General features: G+C 44.7%; 1 protein-coding gene across 6 annotated transcripts in view; it reads left to right on the top strand.

The window, feature by feature from the left end:
- The window catches only part of MPPED2 (metallophosphoesterase domain containing 2), a 208,001-nt gene that overhangs the window by 171,356 nt on the left and 15,775 nt on the right, over positions 1-20,870 (top strand). For all 6 annotated transcript variants that reach the window (XM_070472984.1, XM_020885985.2, XM_070472983.1 and 3 more), the window contains exon 5: positions 18,855-18,970. In XM_070472984.1, coding sequence (XP_070329085.1) covers positions 18,855-18,970 — 116 coding nt within the window. The remainder of the gene's footprint in view (positions 1-18,854; positions 18,971-20,870) is intronic.

Genomic DNA, 20,870 nt, shown 5'->3' with positions numbered 1-20,870 from the left:
TATTATGTAAATAGTGATTTCAATTTAAAAAATCTCAACATTGGGACTCCCTGGTAGTCCAGCAGTTATGAATCCAATGCAGGAGATATGGGTTCGATCCCTATTTGGGGAACTGGGAGCCCACGTGCTCTAGAGCCCAAGCTTCCCAACAGGAGAAGCCCGCGTGCTCCATGGAAGACCCGGTACAGCCAAAATAAAATTATGATAATAAATAAGATAAAATGTTAAAAAAATAATTAAAATCCCGTTTTTAAGGATACGCAGCTCTGCCTTCCTTTTTCATCTCCCCTCTGATGTTCAGGGGCCATGATAGCCAAGCTAATGATGGTGAAGGGGGTAAGTGAGGAAGGGAAAGACCCCATGACTTTGTCCCTTCCCCCTTCTCCTGTAGCCGGAACTCAGGGCCCCTAAGGAATCCCCATCTCCTCCCTCCTGGCAGCTCCAGGTCCTGTCAGTTCCAGGTCCCCGTTTTCCTCTGAGGCTCCCCAGCAGTTCAGTGCAGTATTGTAGGCAGATTAAGGGGCCCCCAAAGATGTCCACATCCTAATCTTCAAAACTTGTGAATGTCACCTTACAATAGCAAAATTGATTTTGTAGCTACGATAATACCAATGGCAGTGAGCTGGGGAGATTATCCTGGATTTTCTCGGTGGGTTCAGTGTCATCACAGGGGTCCTCACAAAAGAGAAGCAGGAAGGTCAGAGGGAGTGATGTGGTCACAGAAGCAGAGGTCGGAGCGATACGGGGCTAGGAACCAAACAACGCCGTGGCCTTTAGAAGCAGGAAAACGCCAAGAAATGGATTCTCCCTTCTTGCTTGCATAAAAAGCTGCAAGCCCTGCCAGTAGCTTGATTTGAGTCAGAGGAGAATGATTTTGGACTTCTGACTTTCAGTACCGTGAGGTAATAAATGCGTGTTGTTTTAAGTTTGTGGTAATTTGTTACAGCAGCAGTGGGAGGCTAATACACCAGGATAAAGTAAACCTGATTTCCTCTGAAGCCTGGATCTCTTTTGTGGATAAAGACCCATTGCAAACTTGTAGAGGGAAACTTGGAACCCTTAGAAAATGTCCAAATCCTGCTTTTTAAAAACTCCAGAGCTGGGACATGTGAGTGAGAAACTAATGTAAGAAAGGGAAGGGCTGACGGGTCATCTGAGGGAGCCTGGACCTGCCCCTTGGACACTGTTTCCTAAAGAAGGCTTTCCAGGAGATTGGTCTCCAGGGTTGACTAGGTGTGGTCATGAAACACGGGTCTCTGTGTGCCTTTGGGAATCTGTCACCTCTCTTTGCCTCAGTTTCCACATCCATAAAATAAGGTTAATCTTAGCATCTGCCTCAGAAGGTTGCATGTGTGGGCATTAAGTGAGCTCATGCATGTGAAGTGCTTAGAACAGTACCTTCCACATCATAAGCTTTAAATAAATGTTAGCTGTTAGGATGATCCCCTGGAGAAGGAAATGTCAACCCACTCCAGTCTTCTTGCCTAGAAAATCCTGTGGACGGAGAAGCCTCGTGGGCCCCAGTCCATGGGGTCACAAAGAGTTAGGCATGACTGAGTGACTAACACATTATGTATAGGCATCATAGAAGAAAAGTGGGACAAGATTCATAGGGGCCTGATATGTTTGGAACATGTTCAGTGATATAAGGGTAAACATTTGTCTTCCGCTTGGCTTTCTCGGAGCTTTACTATGGCAGCATTCATGCAATTGCCCCCAAGCGGAGGGGAAACGCAAGTAATTTCTCAGACTTGCTTTTCCCAGTGTTCTGTGATCCAGAACACTCTGAAACACTCTCAGTGGATCAGCTTTCTTGGACGTAGTATGGTAAATACTGCCCCGGAAAGTTACATCAGGAGATCTCAGTTCACTTCTATCCAACTCACAGTCTCTGCCCCTGACCCCAGAGTCACCATTGAACTGAAGATTGGGGAGCCCCCATCCCCACCCCGGGCAATGAGAAACGCGTCTCTATAGCATCCAGAACTGAAAAGTGGACTTTCCCCCAAGTTCACATTGTTCTAAGCAGTTGATGGAGCTCTTAGCGTTAGCTTTGTCGTTGTCTGTCAGTCATGAATTAGCTGGGCTGCTGGGGTCTTCCCTGGGAATGTGGCCCTGTTTCCACAGCATGACCCTTCAGTCCCAGCCAGGCAACCTAGAGACGGTTTGGAACAGGGTCCCTTCACAATCCGGGGACCAGTGAGTTCAGCTTCAGAGCAATGCTGTCGCTTTATGAGCAGATAACCTAGAATTTATATTTTGAAATCATTATTGTATCCCTCAATGGGAGCGATTTTCAAAGAGGAATTGTGAGTACTTTATAGGGTGGAAGTACAACATTCAGTTGTGTTCATTCTGGGGCAGGTGTTTAAAACAAAACAAAACACCATGGTGTCTGAAAATAAAAACCACTTTGGTGTCATTACTTTACATAGCCACACCTTGTATAAACATAGGAAATCTAATTTCTGGGGAATTTCATTTCCAGAAATCAGGCCTGGCTCACATAAAGATGCCTTTTCAAAATAGAAATATAACACATTTACTTAAGCTCAGGCTTTCGTGTTTTGTTTTGAAAGCTATAAAGAAAGAAACTGTAGCCCTCTTTATTTTTAGCAGACACCTCTAGAAAACCTTGAACAATGTTCTATTTATAAAACAGTCTGTTTTCAGGCAAACTTGCTTAGTCTCCTATTAGAGAAAGAACAGGACTGAGTATCAGAAAAACGAAATGTTTCTTTTTCTAGATTTGTTAACTTCCTCAGCAGTTTTTTAAAAAACAACAAAGCAGTTGACCTGGTTTTGTTTTTGACTAATAGAAGGTCACCTGGAGATCGATAAATTGTGTTTAATATTCTAAATAAATTGGAGCAGAACAAATAATATACTGGGGAGAAAAAGTGGAATTTGAAATGAGAGTACAGCTTGGCTTTTTTAAGAGTTATGCTGCTGAGTGAGAAACAGCAGACCTAAATAATTTTCTGTTTAAATTATTTCACTATCACATTATATAGAACATTTACAATCTCATCATCCTTCAAGGCATTAAAAGAAAAAAAGAAGATGAAACCTTGGCTGAGTAAATTCAACAGCTATAAAAGATTCTAAAAACTGAAAAGAAGTGAACCAATGCAGGCAGAACAGTGTTACCAGCATGCAGGTTCCATCCTTCCTATTTTGCCATCCTGATCAACTGGGTCATTCTAATCCTATAACCTTTACAGTAAAAATAGCAAAGTCAGCTTTTGTCGCTGTTCAGTCACTGTCGTGTCTGTTTTGCAGGCCCATGCTTTTCATTTAGTGCTTATTGTGTATAAGGCATCCTGTGAAGAACTTTATGTAGATTATTTTATTTAAATTTCTCAGCCAGGTAGCGAGGAGGTAGATACAGTCATTGTTTCCATTCTACAGATGGGCAAACTTAAAGAGGGACCAGCAAGAGGTATTAACACTGGTGCAGACAGAGGTCTGACTCTAGACACCCGGTTCCTCTTTGAGCCAGCAGTGTATACCTGTCCAGGACCAGAGGCTCACCAGAGAGGCTCATCTCCCTTCTGTTTTCTTATGGTAAAAAAATCCAAGAAAGCTTGGGAACCCAAGTAAAAAATCCGTACCATTCCAACCAAAAGAATAGCTTGCTTTTTTTTCTTCCCATTTTTTCTGGTCATTGCTCATCCCAGGAAATCTTATGACCTCCTTCAGAAGGCCATCTCACCTGTTACATATTTTCATACATTGTTGTCTGTTTTTCTTAACTATTATCTTTTTAACAGAGTTTTGAATATACTTTGCTTTTACAAGTAACACTGTAGTGAAAAACTTTGTGCGTAGCATTTCTACTTGCTTTTAGGTTATTTTATTAGGATAGAATCCGTAAATAGGGATTACTGAATCATAGTGTAAACATTTGTGTGGCTTGTGATAGCACTGTCCAATACAAATATAACATGGCCCAATATAAATATAGCATGAACCACATGTGTAATTTTAAAATTGCTGGTAGCTTCACTAGAAAGTAAATAAAAATTAAATTCATTTAAATAATATATTTTATTTAGCCCAATACATCCAAAATGTTATCATTTAACATGTAACCAATGTAAAAATTATGGTATTTCTCCATTCTTTTTTTATGTGAAGAATCCAAAATGCAGTGTGTTTCACATTGATGGTACAGCTCGATTCAGATGACCCACATTTCCAGTGTTTAGTAGCCACATAGTAGCTAGAGTATTTGGCAGCACAGATCTGTAAGATTTATAATGCAGTATTTTTAAATGGCCTTTGTTTTTTAAAAACCTAGACCTTCATCTGTCTTGCCCCAGTCTAACCTCCAGACACACATATTATCTGGATTACTCCCTTGGGCCCTTATTCTAAACTCCTTTTGCTTTTTTCATTATTATGAATATTTTCCTGACATCTGTCATGTACCAGGTACGGTGCTAGATCTTGGGGTTCCCAGTATAAATAGGACAATCCATTGGGGAATACAGAGACTTTCATAGCACAAATTGGATTCACCTGCTTATTGGAAGTAGGAAATAAGTTAAAACACACACACACACACACAAGCAAGGGATAATGCAGAGTACGAGAAATTCCCCAAATGACGATTAAAGAAAGTGCTGAGGGGATCAGGGCAAGCTTCTTAGGGAAAATATGAGTTGAGCCTTAAGGGCTCAGTAGAATTTTAATGGGCAGAGATGGGAGAACAGTCTTGCCTGTGACTATCTCTTTATCCCAACCAGATGGCAGGTTGGGATGGTCTGGCATTGTATGTAGATCCCTGGAGGCCTTGCCAGAGCCTTGCAGTGGAAGGTGCTGGATAATGCTTGCTGAGCCCAATTAATAATATATGGTTGGCTGGCACACAGTGACAGAGACACCGGGTCTGTCTACTCGCTTTAACCTCTGAATTGAAGGGGCAGCTTAAGCTTCTCACTCATTCCTCTGATTGTGTGTCCTGCCAGTTTGCGGTCACAGTGTTCTCACTTTACTAAATCGGTCTGGATTGAAACCAGTCGTTTAGAGCCAAAATGGTAGATAAATGAAGGCCAGCACTTTAACTTACATCTGACCTACTTGTCACTTACTCTGGTTCCTCTGAGCTTTTCAAACAGCTTGAGCAGGCAACACGGACAGCCAGCGACCTGGGAATTCCAAGCACTTCATCAGAAGGCACTTTTTATGTAGTTGCAACTCGTTTATGTAGGCATTTGTATAACAGGCTTGCAAGTTTCATCAAAGTCGTTATCCCCCTTGCACAGTTACGGAAACAGGAGATCGGAGAGGTTTCTTGCTCAAGGTTTTGTAGCAAGTAAGTTGAAGGAGCCCAGACTAGGGTCCAGGTCTTCAGACACCAAGTCATTGCCTTCCCGTTCCGTTGTCTAAAGCTGGTTCACCTGTCAGATGGTGTCACTCGTCGCTTTACAATAGATCTACTTATTTCTTTGGTACCTATAGTCTAAATCTGAGACTTGGAGAGAGAGAGACACTTTGTGGGGGTACAAAGAAGGTAAATTAGGAAACAAAAACCAAAGGGTTGGTGATATCAATATTTATAATGATATTAGCTTTCATAATAACGGTTAAGAGCTAACGTTGAATTCTTAACATAGGGCAGACACACTGCCAAATGCATTACAGGTAAGATAACAGTCAGTGCTCACAACAAACCTGTGTGGTTGGTCCTGTTATCTCCACTGTATAGATGAGAATACCGAGATCACACGATGAACTTGACAATCTTCAGACTATAGAATTGTGTCCTTGCCACCTCAGCTATAGGTGACCTTGGCAAGTTACTAAAATTCCTGTTTCTGTACACCGCTTTCTCTAAAATTAGTACCTCGCCCACCACTCGGGGTTGTTGTGAACTAATAAATGTGAGAATTATTTGTAGTGAGTATAGTATATGCAGTTATATATAACGTTACCTATGTGTGTGAATGCATGCTCAAGTCGCTTCAGTCGTGTCTGACTCTTTGCAACCCTGTGGACTGTAGCCCACCAGGCTCCTCTGTCCATGGGATTCTCCAGGCAGGAATAAGTGGATTGCCATTTCCTCCTCCAGGGGATCTTCCCCATCCAGGCAAGGACTGAATGCTCATTTTCTGCATTGGTAGGCAGGTTCTTTACCACTAGCGCCACCGGGGAAGCCCTACAGTCAGACTAAAATCCCTCTATAAGTTGAACCACCCCCAGCAGACTGGTGTCTGGCTGTAACGGATGCTTAGTAAATGTGTATTAAATTCAGTTCAGTTCAGTCACTCAGTCATATTCGACTCTTTTCGACCCCATGAACTGCAGCACACCAGACTTCCCTTTCCATCACCATTTCCTGGAGTTTGCTCAAACTCATGTGCATCAAGTCAGTGATCTCATCCTCTGTCATCCCCTTCTCCTCCTACCTTCAATCTTTCCCAGTATCTGCATCTTTTCCAGTGAGTCAGTTCTTTGCATCAGGTGGCCAAAGTATTGGAGCTTCAGTTTCAGCAGCAGTCCTTCCAATGAATATTCAGGACTGATTTCCTTTAGGATTGACTGGTTGGATCTCATTGCAGACCAAGGGACTCTCAAGAGTCTTCTTCAACACCATAGTTCAAAAGCATCAATTCTTCAGTGTTCAGCTTTCTTTATAGTCCAACTCTCCCATCCATACATGACTACTGAAAAAACCATAGCTTCGATAGATGGACCTTTGTCATCAAAGTACTGTGGCTGCTTTTTAAAATGTTGTCTAGGTTGGTCATAGCTTTTCTTCCAAGGAGATTGGCTATAGCTTTTCTTCCAAGGAGCAGTAAATATGTATTAAATTACTTGAATGAATAAAAGACTGCTGCTCAAGACACCTTTCCATCCCTACAAGTGGCAGTGAGGAGGGCAGAGAAAGAAGGCAAGCCCTGTACCAGCTCCTGAGCACAAGTCCCCTAAATGCACCAGTTTCTTCACCCTCTGCAAGAAACTGCTTTGCAGTCTAAGTAGATTACAGATCCTCCAAATCTTTCCATGCATGCTCAACTTGCATTCGACTATATGGACATTTTAAGTTTAGTCGCTAAGTTGTGTCCAACACTTTGTGACCCCATGGTTTGTAGCCCACCAGGCTCCTCTGTCAATGGATTTCCCAGGCAAGAATACTGGAGTGGGCTGCCATTTCCTTCTCCAGGGGATCTTTTTGACCCAGGGATCGAACCCGCGTCTCCTACACTGCAGGCAGATTCTTTACCGGCTGAACCACTGAGGAAGCCTGTAGTCATTTCACACTGGATAAAAAAAAAATTTCCCCCTAATGATATTCAGTATAGAAAAAGTAGAGAATAATAGACAAATAGAAGGGGGAAAAATCATTCTTGATTCTTCTGTAGCCTCTGAGATTACCATTTAGCATGTTGATCTGTTTCTTTTTTCTAAGCATTTTTTTACCTCCTTGGATTCATCCTGATCTGCAAATTGGCTTTTCCACTGACCATCAGGGAATGCACATTTTCTCATGAAGTTACAAACACCTCATGAACACTCCTTCTTAACTCAGTTCAGCTGACAAATACTTAAGTTTCTGCTCTGTGCCAGGTGCTAGGGGCGTGGTGGTGAACTAGGCCAAAGAAGTCATTGAACTTCCAGTCTTCCTTGTTGCGTTTAACGAGGGGCTGCCTAGTGGGTTTTGGCCCTCTAATCATTTACTGTCTTCGGGTCTCTTTTTTCAGGGTCAGGCTTTCGTACCAGTGCAGTCCTCCCCCTGGTGCCCTCAAATATGAAATTATATAAAAAGAAACCAGCGAAAGCAAAATGAATGTGTGACAACACAAACTCAACACAGACATGTTCTAAACGAAACATAATAAAATACTGTTTTATCCTCTGTTTGGGAGCAGAGATTTTATCAGTCCATCCCTGTCTGTTAACATCAATTCTTCAGAGTTCACTATGTAGCACGATCATATCCAGCTAACCCCAAAGCCACCTTTCCTCGCCTTCTTACTCTTTGGGGAAACCTACGCTGGGTGAAGACCCCCTTCCGACTGGGCGTCTGTGACGTGTCTGCAGGACAGTGGGGTGGGGGCCGGTGCCGTCTGCACAGTTAGCTGAGTGCCTGGCAGTCTTCCCACCTCCTCCCCTGTCCTGTGCTTTAGAGCCAGCCAGGCATGTGACTCCCGCTGCCCTGCCAGGCTCGTTTTCCGGTAGGACGTGGTTCTGCGTTCCGTGTTTCGGGTATTAGCCCCGGAGTCTTCCTAAGGGGTAGACGTGGAAGGAGGCACCTCTCCCCAAAGTCCTGCCTGCTCTGCCCCAGGCTCCCTCTTGTCCAGTCTGCACTTGAAATTGCTGGATTCATCCTCAGATCATTTTGGTGTTCCCCCAAGTGCTTCAGAAGTTAGGTTACTTAGGAAAGAAGATCAGCATTTAAAGACTTCTAGTCCAGGGCAACTTTACCTATGAAATGGCGAGCCATGGATTTATCCTGGAAACTGCGTTCAGTTTTGTATTCCCGGCAAGGACCTCGCCAGAACCTGGCTCACTACAGGCATCCAGGTCATGTCTGCGGAATGATTAAATGCCGCAGAAGGACCGTACGAATCCCATCCTCTGAGCTCTTAACCCCCTGTCTGTGCACTTGCTGCGGAAGGAACTCAGACGTGTCATCCTTGGCGCCTTATGGCCGAGCTTAGTGCCTGGCACACCCTGGACTTTCAGAAACCCTAGATGAAAAAAAAAGTCAATGCTGGATACCCATACAGGGGAATTTTTTCAGCCATAAAAAGGAATGAATTTCTGACACATGCTTCAGCTTGGATGCATCTTGAACATATGATGCTAAGCAAAATAAGCGAGACCCACAAGGACAAATACAGTAAGATTCCACTTACATGGGGCACCTGGAGTGGTCATATTTGTGGACAGAAAGTAGAATGGTGGATGTCGGGGCTTGGGGGAGAAGAGACAGGAAGGTATTGTCAGTGGGTCACATCTTCTATCAGGGATGTGTAAAAGCTCAGGAGATGGGCAGTGGTGACGGTTGTACAACATTGTGAATGTACTTAATGCAGCTGAATTAGACACTCAAAAATGGTTAGAATATTAAATTTTATGCTATATATTTTTATTTTACTACAATAAAACTTACGGGAGAAGAATCCTGCTTTTCTTTTTTCTACTTCTCTCTATCCATCAAGCCTCCTTTTTCTTTCAAACTTGGCCCTGATGCCCCTCTTTCAGGAATTCTCCCTGCTGGGGATTAGATGTCAATTAATACAGGTCACATTGGGGGTTCTTGGATCAAGGCCCCGCCTGATCAGGCACCCTCGTACCTGGTCCTCTGATTTCCTCGTCAACAAAACCGAGAGCCGTGTCTGGAAGCACCAGGGCATAACCCCAAGGCCGCCTCACCTACCCACCAAGACAGAAGTCCTGCCACGGTCTTTCCTCTTCCGTCAGATTCTTTCCTTGATGGATGGGAATAGTCTCCGTCACAGCCCGATGGGAAGGAAACCGATTGAAAATCTTTCTCCTCCTGCTGTGAACTTGTTTTGAAGATTAAAAGCAGGTATGCTTCGGAGGACCAGGCAGATGCTATAACATTATTTTTAATAATTCAGGGCACACCAAGTTCAGAAACAGGTCAGAGTGTTTTTTTTTTTTCTTGGCTCCTAAAGCAAACTCTGCTTACATCATGTCCTTTCCATCAAGAGAGGAAAATGGGTAGCAGAGGCTTACTTCTGACACTTGCTCCTTATTATTTACAGAAGAAGACACCGTCAGCCTGTTTGTCAAGACAGAGGTGTGTGCTGCCTGGGATTACAAAACCTCTACTTGTAGCTCATGGGCCTCAGGTGACTCTTGGGTGTGATTTGCTCCTGGCCTGTCTGTGGCAACCGACCACGTTATTCATCCAGGCCTGCCCTTTATCAACACAGTATCTCTTTTCATCCCAAGGACCTCATAATGAAAGGCAAAGCTACCAGGCCACAGTGAAGTGATGGGATTAGACAGCTGGAGTGAGAGAAGCCGGCCCTGCCCTTTGGAGGCAGCTGGGCCCGTGGTTTGGGTAAGGCAGGCTTCCCAGGCAGCTGCCCAGGGGTGTCAGTCTCCCCCCAAAATTCAGCTTTGCGTCTCTCTTCTAGCGACATCAGTTACCGCGTGCGTCTCTTTGCTGCACGACCTTCCACGGGCTAATGCAAGACAGCTTTTTAATTGCATGGGAGAGTAACTTCCAGGCTGCCAAGTGGAGGGACTCGGGGAGGGACAGGGCTGGCTTCTTAAACAAACTCCAGAGCTGCGGAGAGAAAAGGAGGCAAGGAGGGGAGTGGGGCAGGTATCTGCCTTTCATCTGGATATTCAGGATGACACATCTGGTGCCAGGGAAACTGCTATTTCTAACTGACGGGAAGCTTTGCAGTCAAGGGAGGGCTAAGCTGTCAGGTGAGCCAGAGATCAAGAATTATCATGACAGCTTCATGGCATATGAAAGGCGCTGTGAAGTGCAGTGTGATTTTAACCAGCGGTGGTTAAATTAGCTTCTCTCGGACCTGATGTGATGTGTAGTCAGAGAGGCCGATGGCGGCCGGGAGCGCCTGGCGTGGAGGAGGTTGCGATTCTGAAGCTCCACCATTTAGAAAAGAAAGGGAATGTGGAAACTGGCTCCTGGTTTCTGAGTTTTGCTTCACAGAGGTGCCAGGCGGCCGTGATGGCTTTAATTAGTAGCGTGTCGATTCCTCTCTCAGCCCCCTTATTATAAATATTCCAAGGACCCAGAGCAAACCCCTTCCTTGAACTTCCCCAATTTAAAATCCTGTCAAAATCTAGCCACCTGTACTTGCCGGCTAAGCAGCCTTGACTAACGGTTTTGCCCTGTGCTCTCACATTCCACGGGATTGTCTATGCAAGACTGAGCCAGCCAGCAAGCAAGGGAGTGCCTTTCTGAAAACTTCCACTCAGAAGTGAGCTGAGAAAGTGCCTTTTAATAAGTAATCAGACAGAGGAAAACAAGGAACTATCTAGCCATCTAGTAATGCTTGCCTGTGCACTAGGGACTTTTCCAGAGTCTGGTACAGTGGGGCCTAGGGTTTGATGAGCCGTAGCTTGGGAAGTTCTAGAGAGAAAAAAATAACATGAGCAATTATGTCTGTACAAATGTGTATATATACATCTCACACACTGTCAGTATATAGCGTATATAAATTAGAAGCTGCACATTAATACTCTCTGCAGTTCTCTGTCAAAAGTTTTACATAAATTACATTCTCCCATTTTATCTACTTGGGCAGATATTCTGTTTCTTTTTGAAAGTTCAGGAAACTAAGAGTCAGAGAGGTCAGCCAGTGAACAGACCTGGAACTTGAATGTGTATTGTACCCACTGCCTTCAAAACAAGAATGGCTAACTTTTACAAAACCCCCAGGTTCTTGTGGTTTTAAGTGGCACAGCCAACCCTCCAGAGCTTTTAATTAAATCCGGGTGTTCCGTGAGCTTGCACTTTCCCCCTTTGAGGCTTTTGTGCAAAATCCCAGCAGACCCCACCTAGTGCTTCCAGGCCTAATCTCTGCAGGGGGCACCCAGGCAACTGTCTTCATTAAGAATCCCAAGACTTGGTGATGGACCCTGCCCTGGTCCCATGGCCCTTGGGGAATTGTTGGCACTGCCCAACACCAGGGCTGTAAACCTGAGTAGCCCATCTGAACTGAACAAGTACCAATTTTCGTTTCCAAATCCTGCTTTGCTGGGGTGCACCCAGCCCCCACTGAAGTTGGTGGGGGAGTGAACGGCCATTCACCTGTCCAAACCTGGGATTTATGCTCTGGCAGCTCCCTTCCGCCCGCCCCACAGGATTGTGTATGGCAAACACACATGACCTTTGCAACGATTTCATCTCAGCCTGCTTGCAGAGAACAAACCTGTTTTGTATTGACATTGTTCGGAACAAGTTCTGCCTCTGTGAACTCCCATAGCACCTGCCCCTGGACTCTCAGCCCGGAGAGGCCAAGTGCCTGTAATTCTGAGAACAAGGGGGAGGGTGCCTTGACAGCATCTCCAGCGTCCATCCATCTGAGTCTTCGGTCCACTGGCTTCAGGCAGCTGAAGTCCTCCCCTTCCTTCCAGGACTTTCTGATCCCTGTCTAGGAGGGGCGGTCGCAGGCTCGGATTGGCCCATTGGCAGTGGGGTGCTGTGTGGGACATTTTCTTACAAGTCGGCTCCCATGTGGCATTTGTTAGTCACAGCTAATTATTAAGTCCTTGGCTGAGGCAGTTGACGTTGTTCCTGCGGATTCCTCCCTCCTCCTTCTCCTTCCCCCCTTGCCTCCCCACTGCTACAGAACAAAACTCATCGTGGGCCACTGGAGATTGGCTGTGCACACATTTTCCAGTGAACCCCTGATGGGCTTACTGCTGGGGTTTCGTGTTTCAGGTTGAAACTTCACTGGATAAAACATTATTCATTGATGCTGACACGGTCAGTCTCCGCTCTGTGCAGCTATTTCTCCCACACTGGACTTGGTCCCTTACAGGCAATTTAGGTAATTCATTGAGAGCAATTTGCAGCATTTACTCAGAACATAGATAGGCTGCAGAGAGTGATAGAATTCGGGGGTTTTTAGATCACAGAAAGATCATCAAATGCCAGGTTTTGCCAGCTGTGCTCAGAAGTGTAGGTCAGAAAAGAGGAGGGGGCTGAGGGAGTGAGCAAGTTTGGAGCCCCTTCCTCCCTGGCAGGCACCCCTGCATGTACCTGCTTTGGTTCTGGGACCTGTGCATAACATTTATACAGCCTGAAAGCAATGCTGGAGTGGGCAGCCATTCCCTTCTCCAGGAGAATCTTCCCAACCCAGGGACTGAACCCAGGTCTCCCGCATTGCAGGCAGATTCTTTTACCATCTGAGCCTCCAGGCAAGTCCAAAAGCAATCCTGAACTCCTGTAATGGCATCCACCCACTCATTCTTTGCTCAGATGAAGAAACTGGCCCACTGAGGTCCTTTCTCCTGTCTAAAGGTCTTGTGCCTTGGTGAATTGATGCCAGAATGCGAATGAGCACACGGGTCTCCCACTCCTAACATGTCCCATTTATTGTACCATGCTGGGATACTTCTAGAGCCCATCACTGGGCTGCTTTTCCCATTTATTGGTCACTGTCTTATGGAAAAGGCCTGATCTGGAGGATCCAGAGGAACAGAAAGCATCCAGCACTGTTGAAGTCACACTGAATTTTCACAAAGAGCCACCTCCATCACAGTGCCATGGAGCTCTCTGCGGTTACGCAGTGCACAGCCTCAGAGGCCGTATTGATCAGCCTTGCTTATATACGTGAAAGCCAAAATGAAAACTGGGCTGCAAGGTTTTAGTTCTGCATTGTGCACGGAAAGAACACAGGCTTTCAAGTCAGCAGGTCTGGGTTAAAATCTTGGTTCTGCCTCTTGCCAACCCTGGGAACATGAATAAATGACTGGGTGTCATTGATCATCAGACTTTTTATCTAAAAACAGAGCTGACAATACCTAAGGATTATCAAGGGTTTTTTTTTTTTTTCAATATCAAGGATTGTTGATACCAATATCAAGGACTGTTATAAGAAATTATTGATAAATATAATAGTCTATGTAAAGCCAAACCCTACGGAAAGCATATTTCTTTATGTTCATTCAGTTGTGTCCAACTTTCTGCAACCCCATGGACTGTATGTAGCCTGCCAGGCTTCTCTGTCCATGGGATTCTTCAAGCAAGAATACTGGAGTGGGTTGCCATGCCCTTCTTAAGGGGATCTTCCCCAGCTGGGGATCGAACCTGGGTCTCCCACATTGCAGATAGATTCTTCACTGTCTGAGCTTCCAGGGAAGGAAGCATATCAGGGACTTGATGAATGTTCGTTTTCATGTAACTTAACCTCTCTCTTGCTCTCGTGCACATACAGGTTTGAGTCAAAAGAAAAGCCAAACATTTTCAAAGTTTACCCTTAACTTGGAACCATCTGGATTTTGTCATAGGCTTAACATTAACCAAATAAAATTTAAGGTTTCTCTAGACCATGGGCCTGCCTTAATCTTTTACAGAGCCCTTGTAAAACTGAGCATTTCCTGGGGGAATAGGGCTGTGGGTTTCTAAGAGAACATTCTATGAGGAAAAACTGGAAAGAGTGTCCCGCTCCTTTGACTCTGAAAGCCGCTGGGATACCCTGGGGGTTCAGGAGCTGACTACCCTCGGACAGACTCCGGCAGTGAAATCAGAGCCCCTCATTGTACCGACGACTTGGGTGTGCTTGGGACTCTTTCAAACCCTTCTTTATTCACCATTCAGACAGGACCCATCGGCCCAGAAGCTTGTTTCCAAAATCTAGGAAAACAGATGTTTTTGCTTATTTTCCTCTCTCTCATGCCAGAATGCTCACGAAGTCTTCACTGGGTTCTGAACTTACCTTTTTTCCCCCTCTCTTTTTACTTTTAAAACAAATCTAGGAAGCAAGGTCATTATTGTATAATAAAGGGGAAAGATGGGCATCCCAAACTGGCAAAGCTCTGTTTTAGACTCTAATGAGAATATTGAAGATCCTGAAGACAGGGAGTCCTAAAAGTCAGGGGTGAGCAAGCTTGGCTCATTGAGGTCTGACAGGGTCACGGACAGTGTGGTTGTGGAAGGACTGTTGATTGAACGTACACTGGTACCAGGTGAGTCTCAGGCCGCTCATAATCCCTGGATGTTTTTCAGGTATATTTTATTTATTTGTTCATTTACTTATTTGACCGTGCTGGGTCTTAGTTGCAGCATATGAACTCTTAGTTGCAGCAAATGGGATCTAGTTCCCTGAACAGGGACCTAACCCCCCCCCACACACACACACATTGGGAGCACAGAGTCTTAGCCACCGGACCACCAGGGAAGTCCCTATTTAGTCCCTAGATTTTATAACCAGAGAGTTTATACTCTGTTAGTTTTCTGTTGCTGCTACAACAGATCATCACAAATTTAGTGGCATAAAACAACAAATATTTATTTTTAATACATTTTAAATTGCAGTATAGTTGTACCATATCATATGTTACAAGTGTACAATATAGTCACAATTTTTAAAGGTTTACTCCATTTATAGTTATTATAAAATATTGGCTATATTCCCCACATTGTATAATACACCCTGGTAGCTTATTTTATACCTAATAGTTTGTACCTCCTCTTCCCCTCCCTCTGTATTGCACCTCCTTCCTCCCCTCTCCCCTCTGGTAACCACTAACTTGTTCTCTATATCTGATGAATCTGGTTTTTTTGTTGTTAAATTCCCTAGTTTGTGGTATTTGTTAGATTCCCCGTATAAGTGGTATCATACAGTATCTGTCTTTCTGTGTTTGACTTATTTCACCTGGCATAAAACCCTCCAAGTCCATTCATGTTACTGCAAATGTGAAACATTTACCCTTTTTCATGGCCTAGTAGTATTCATTGTATATGTATACCACATCTTCTTTATCCATTTACCTAAACCAACACATATTTATTACCTCTCCATCTGTTGGTCAGGAATCTGACAGTGGTCACACTGGGCTGAATCCGGGTGTCAGCAGGGCTGTATTCCTTTCTGGAGTCTCTGTGAGAGCCTTTGTTTTCTCTCCTTACCTTCTCCAGCGTCTTGACACAGCCCGCATTCCTTAATTTGTGCTCTTCTTCCTTCCTCTTCAAAGCCAGCCACAGCAAGTTGATTGTTTCTCACACTGCATCACACTAATCTCATTTGCCTGCCTTCTTCACTTTTAAGGAACTTGTGCTTTCACTGGCCCACCTAGGTAATCCAGGATCATCTCCCTAGTTTAAGGTTAGGTCCTGAACTCCATTGGCAGACTTTTAATCCCCCTTTGTCATGAAAGGTAATATATTTATAGCCTCAGGGATTAGGACATGGATATCTTGGGGTGTGGACAATGAGTGTCAACCACAGATACATAGGTCATTTCTACACTAAATACAAGGCTTCCCTGATAGCCCAATCGGTAAAGAATCCACCTGCAATTCAGGAGACCTGGGTTCGATCTTGGGTCGGGAAGATCTCCTGGAGAAGGAAATGGCAGTCCACTCCAGCATTATTGCCTGGGAGATCCCATGGACAGAGGAGCCTGGAGGGCTACAGCCCACGGGGTCACAAAGAGTTGGCCACGACCGAGCAACTAACAGTGATTAAACCACCACCGCCATGCTAAATACAGTAACTGTATATGTTAGAACTTTTTCAGTTGCAAGAAACAGGATCTAACTCGAACTAATAAGAAGAAAAGGATTTTGGTGGCTTATATACTTGGAAGAAAAATGTGGTTTCCTGTGCCAACAAGATCATCAAGGCACTCTGCTTCTTGGCTTGGCGTTCTTTGTGGGGATTTTTTTTTCCAGCATAAGCTACCTGCATGGTGTAAAATAGCTCCCGGGCAATACTAGGCTTCCATACTTCTCAAGTTAGGAGCCCAGAGATGAAGCCATGACTTGTCTTTAGGTGGTTGTTGTTTAGTCAGTAAGTCGTGTCTGACTCTTTGTGACTCCGTGGACTGCAGCTCACCAGGCTCCTCTGTGCATGGGATTTCCAGGCAAGAATGAGTTACTGGAGAAGAAAATGGCAATCCACTTTTTACAGATGAGAAAAAAGAATCTGCCGGTCAGTGCAGGAGACATTTCCTTCTTCAAGGGATCTCCCCAACCCAGAAATCGAAGCCACATCTGCACTGGCCGGTGGCTCCCTTACCACTGAACTACCAGGGGAAGCCCTCTCTTTAGGTAGCGCCAACAAAATCCTGAGGATGACATTGGTAGATGGAAGCCATCACTGTGCACTTCAGCATGGCTGGATTTCCGTACCATGCAGTTGACATACTGTTCTAGTTCAGAGCTCATTTGACTTCAAGCAATAAGACACTCAAACTTGAAAGAATACAGAGGGAGGCTTCCTCATGGCAAGAAGTAAATGAATCCAGGTTGTATATGAGAAGGGGAATTGCATGGTGATTATGAGTCTGGGTTTTGGAATCAGACTGCTTGGGTTTTTGTCTAGTTCGTTGGCTGTGTTTACCTGACCACTCTGTACCTCAGTTTTCTCATCTGTAAAATGTGGTTAATAACAGCACCTACCTCATGAGCTTGTTGTGAGCTTTAAATGTGTTAATACAAATAAAATACTTAGAATGCTACCTTGACATGGAGGGAACACTCACTAAATCATAGCTTTGATTAGTTATTGTATAGCTATTGTTACTACAGGTAAGTTTTCTGAGGATGGCTTAGGGACTTGGTTAGGAACCAAGTCAGGCATTCCCTTGGTTTCTCTTTTTCCAGCTGAGGCCACTCAGCCTGTTGTCTCTGAAACTTCCTCTCAGCCACCTCAGGTGCGGTTCTCACCTGTAAGGTGGATCTTCACCAGCCTGTCACATGCCATTCTGCCACCTCTGGTCTTGACTGCATGTTTGTGTGTTAAGTCGCTTCAGTCGCGTCCAACTCTTTGTGACCCTGTGGACTGTAGCCCGCCACGCTCCTCTGTCCACGGGATTCTCCAGACAAGAATACTGGAGTGGGCTGCCACACCCTCCTCCAGGGGATCTTCCGGACGCAGGGATCGAACCCACAACTCTTATGTCTCCTGCATTGGCAGTCAGGGTCTTTCCCACCAGCGCTACCTGGGAAGCCCCTTGACTCTGCACACCCACCCCCAAAAGAACGATGGTTAAGTGTTTCTGAGTGCAGAGTCTTGAGAGTCACTGATGTCTAACTCATGACTGGCTTTAAATACTAATGCCCCCATTTTGTTAGCTGTGACAAACCAGGTGCCCTTGTACCCAGGGTTACCTCTCTCAGTAGGCATGGATGGGGCAGCTTAAGCTGAGGGGAAAAGGTGGGCTTAGCCAGAAAACTGACCAACTTGTCTTTGATGTGTATACCCTAGTAAATTAGAATTTTCCTGCAGCACAAAAGAGAACCATTATTTGAAAAATAATGGTTCCATCTAGATGTCTGGGAGGACAGCACTGGGCACTGTTTGGTGCGGATGTGATTTAGCCTGTAGTCCTTATAGAAAAAAATTGATGATTCTCCTGTTGTTATAAATGATGGAGACATTTTCAGCTCTAGTTAGAAATCCTCATTGGATGGACAAAGACACCATCATTTCTATGTAGAACATCAATCTCAGAAACTCATTCCTGGAGCAGACATCCCTGAGAGGGTGGAATGCATGCATTTGGTATCAGGAGAGTGGATTCCAGAGTGACCAAGGGTGTCCCCAGAAGTCTTCCTTTTGGTGATGGGGGAATTCCACATTGAGTTTTTGTTCCCTGTGTCCCTTCTCACCTTTCACAGCATCCCACCTCCCAACATTTTTCAGCATTCTCAAGTCCAGGATGTTCAAAACATCTCTTAAGTTCACAGGTTTCTGCCTTCAGAGCGCTTGTCTATTTCTCCAAGAATTTCAGAAAGAATCTTTCTGGTGAAGCCCTTCCATAGTGATGGTGAGGAAGAAGGGAGACTGATGAAATTTCTTAGCCCTGAGGCACTATAGCAAGAGTGGACAGGCTTCGGATCTGGCTTGGGCATCTTTCCGAAGCACTGAGATTTGGGGGAAGACAAAGCATTGTTAAGATTTTGATAGAGGTCTGCTGGGAAAGTCTCCACTGGAAAGGCTCTTGTGCCGCTTTCTAGTTGAACAATTCGGAGGCTCCACACTTGCTTTCAGATGCATTGGTTTTGAAGCAGTCAACAAAAAAGCACCCTGCTGCCAGGGCCAACCATCAAAAAGAGAAAAGAGAGCAATGCAAACCGTAGGGGAATGAATGTGTGAGAGAGAAATGGAGAGCAGAAATGTGGCTCTGCTGGCCTGATACCATGTACATTATCTCCCCCAAAGGACCCCGTGGTTTAATGGATGGGGCTTTAACCTGCCCAGAGGTCAGTCTCTGCTGGACAAGTGGAACCTCATCCCCGAGGGCATTGACATACTCATGACACACGGACCTCCTCTAGGTAAGTGAAGCAAAGGTGTCCTGTCGTTATCTGTGATGCCTTTTTTCCCCAAGCATAATGACTAATGCTTCAGGGACATAATAATTTTCCTCCAAAAAAAAAAGTGATTGAAAAAAGAAAAGTCAGTGTCTTTAAAGAAACCCAGTATGATAATTAAACCCAGCAGTTCTGCTGGGCTTACAGGTGTTCTTGAAATTAAATTTTTTTGATTTAGTCAAGTCAGGAAAAAATCAAATGAGCATATAGCACCACAGTCCTTTGAGCTTGATCATTTATTTTAAGAACTGTATTCACTTTGGAGTGAGGGGGTGGGGTGGGGAATGGAAGGAAGACACAGACCTCCCAATCACAGGGCTTTTGAATGGTAATGAAATGATGGAATCTTTCATTCAAAGGAACTCATTTTCCTTTTCCATGTAATAGGAGATCTTTAAAAGTTTAGCACTGTGCTAGTTATACAGGAAAAGAATCTTTTCTCTCTCTCTGTTTTTAAGCTAAGGTGTTAAGTAAGGACTTATGGTGGCTCAGATGGAAAAGAATTTGCCTGTCATGAGGGAGACCTGGGTTCGCTCCCTGGATCTCCTTGGGGAGGGCATGGCAACCCAGTCCAGTATTCTTGCCTGGAGAATCCCCATGGACAGAGGAGCCTGGTGAGCAACAGTCCACGGGGTCGCAAAGAGTTGGACACGACTGAGCGACTAACCACAGCGCAGTATATTGAACCTTACTTAAAGATGCTGGATCTTATGGATACAGTGAGCCTGCATCCAGGTTTAGATTGCCAGTATGCACCGTAGCTACCTTCAGTTACCCAGACTGTATGTCAGAAAATGATTATTTGATTTATATAATTATCTTCTAATGATTCGTGTGCTTGTTAGTGGTTTGGTTTAGCCACAGAATATTTTTCAAGCAGGTTGTTGTTTAGTCACTAAATCGTGTCTGACTCTTTCTCGACCCCACGGACTATAGCCAACCAGGCTCTTCTACCCATGGGATTCGTGGGCGAGAATATTGGAGCGGGTTGCCGTTTCCTTTCCCGGCCCAGGAATAGAACCCACATCTCCTGCTTGGCAGGCGGCTTCTTTACTGCTGAGCCACTTGAGAAGCCCCTTTTCAAACAGGACTACCACCCTGATCCTCCCATCTACTGAGTGTCTATTATGCTGGCACATCCTTGTCCAAATGAAGGTATTCTCTGTCAATCCAGATGTTTCCTTTTTAGTAGGAGAGTTTCCTCTTTAAAAAAAAAAATTGTATTAAAAACTAGATAACATGAAATCTGTCGTGTTAAATTGTTAAATGTTCAGTGCTAGGAAAGTGTTCTTGATCCTCTTGGTTTGGAGAGAGGGGGAAAACAATGCAAAAATAAATGATTTTTGTAATTTTTTTCCTGTGGTTTGGGGTTATTACCCATGTCACTTCCCTCCTCTGTCAACCTGAAAAATAAAAAATCCCTAACGCACATCCCCTGATGTGAATTTAATCTTCGTAGATGTTACCCCCTCCCCACCCATGCCACTTGGCGCTGCCTTCCTGCCCTGACAAGGGAAGTGCTGTGTGTTTCACAAAGAAACAGCGGAAGGGAGGGCCAGGGCATGGGCCACGGTGGCACATTTTCATTAAGAGGATTGAAGGGAAAATGAGACAAGGAGCCAGTTCTGTTGCAGACAGGGAATTTATACAGGTTTGCACAAGATCAGCGCTCCCCGACTTTTCGAAGCTTCAGACTCTCCATCCCTGTGCTTTTTCCCTACCCCACCCCACCTCCTCCACACTTTACACGGTTATACTTATCAGTAACCTTTATCAAGTCATAAGTAATTAATTTCCCTGTTTTGCAGTCATTGGAGACTAAGTCATTAAATTGTTGGCTAAATAGAGAGACACTAGAGACCGA

This window comes from Odocoileus virginianus, chromosome 10, assembly GCF_023699985.2.
Source record: "Odocoileus virginianus isolate 20LAN1187 ecotype Illinois chromosome 10, Ovbor_1.2, whole genome shotgun sequence".
NCBI classification, from domain to species: Eukaryota; Metazoa; Chordata; class Mammalia; order Artiodactyla; family Cervidae; genus Odocoileus; species Odocoileus virginianus.
Note: the sequence above shows the minus strand (reverse complement) of the source record. Positions and strands in the feature narration are given on the sequence as shown.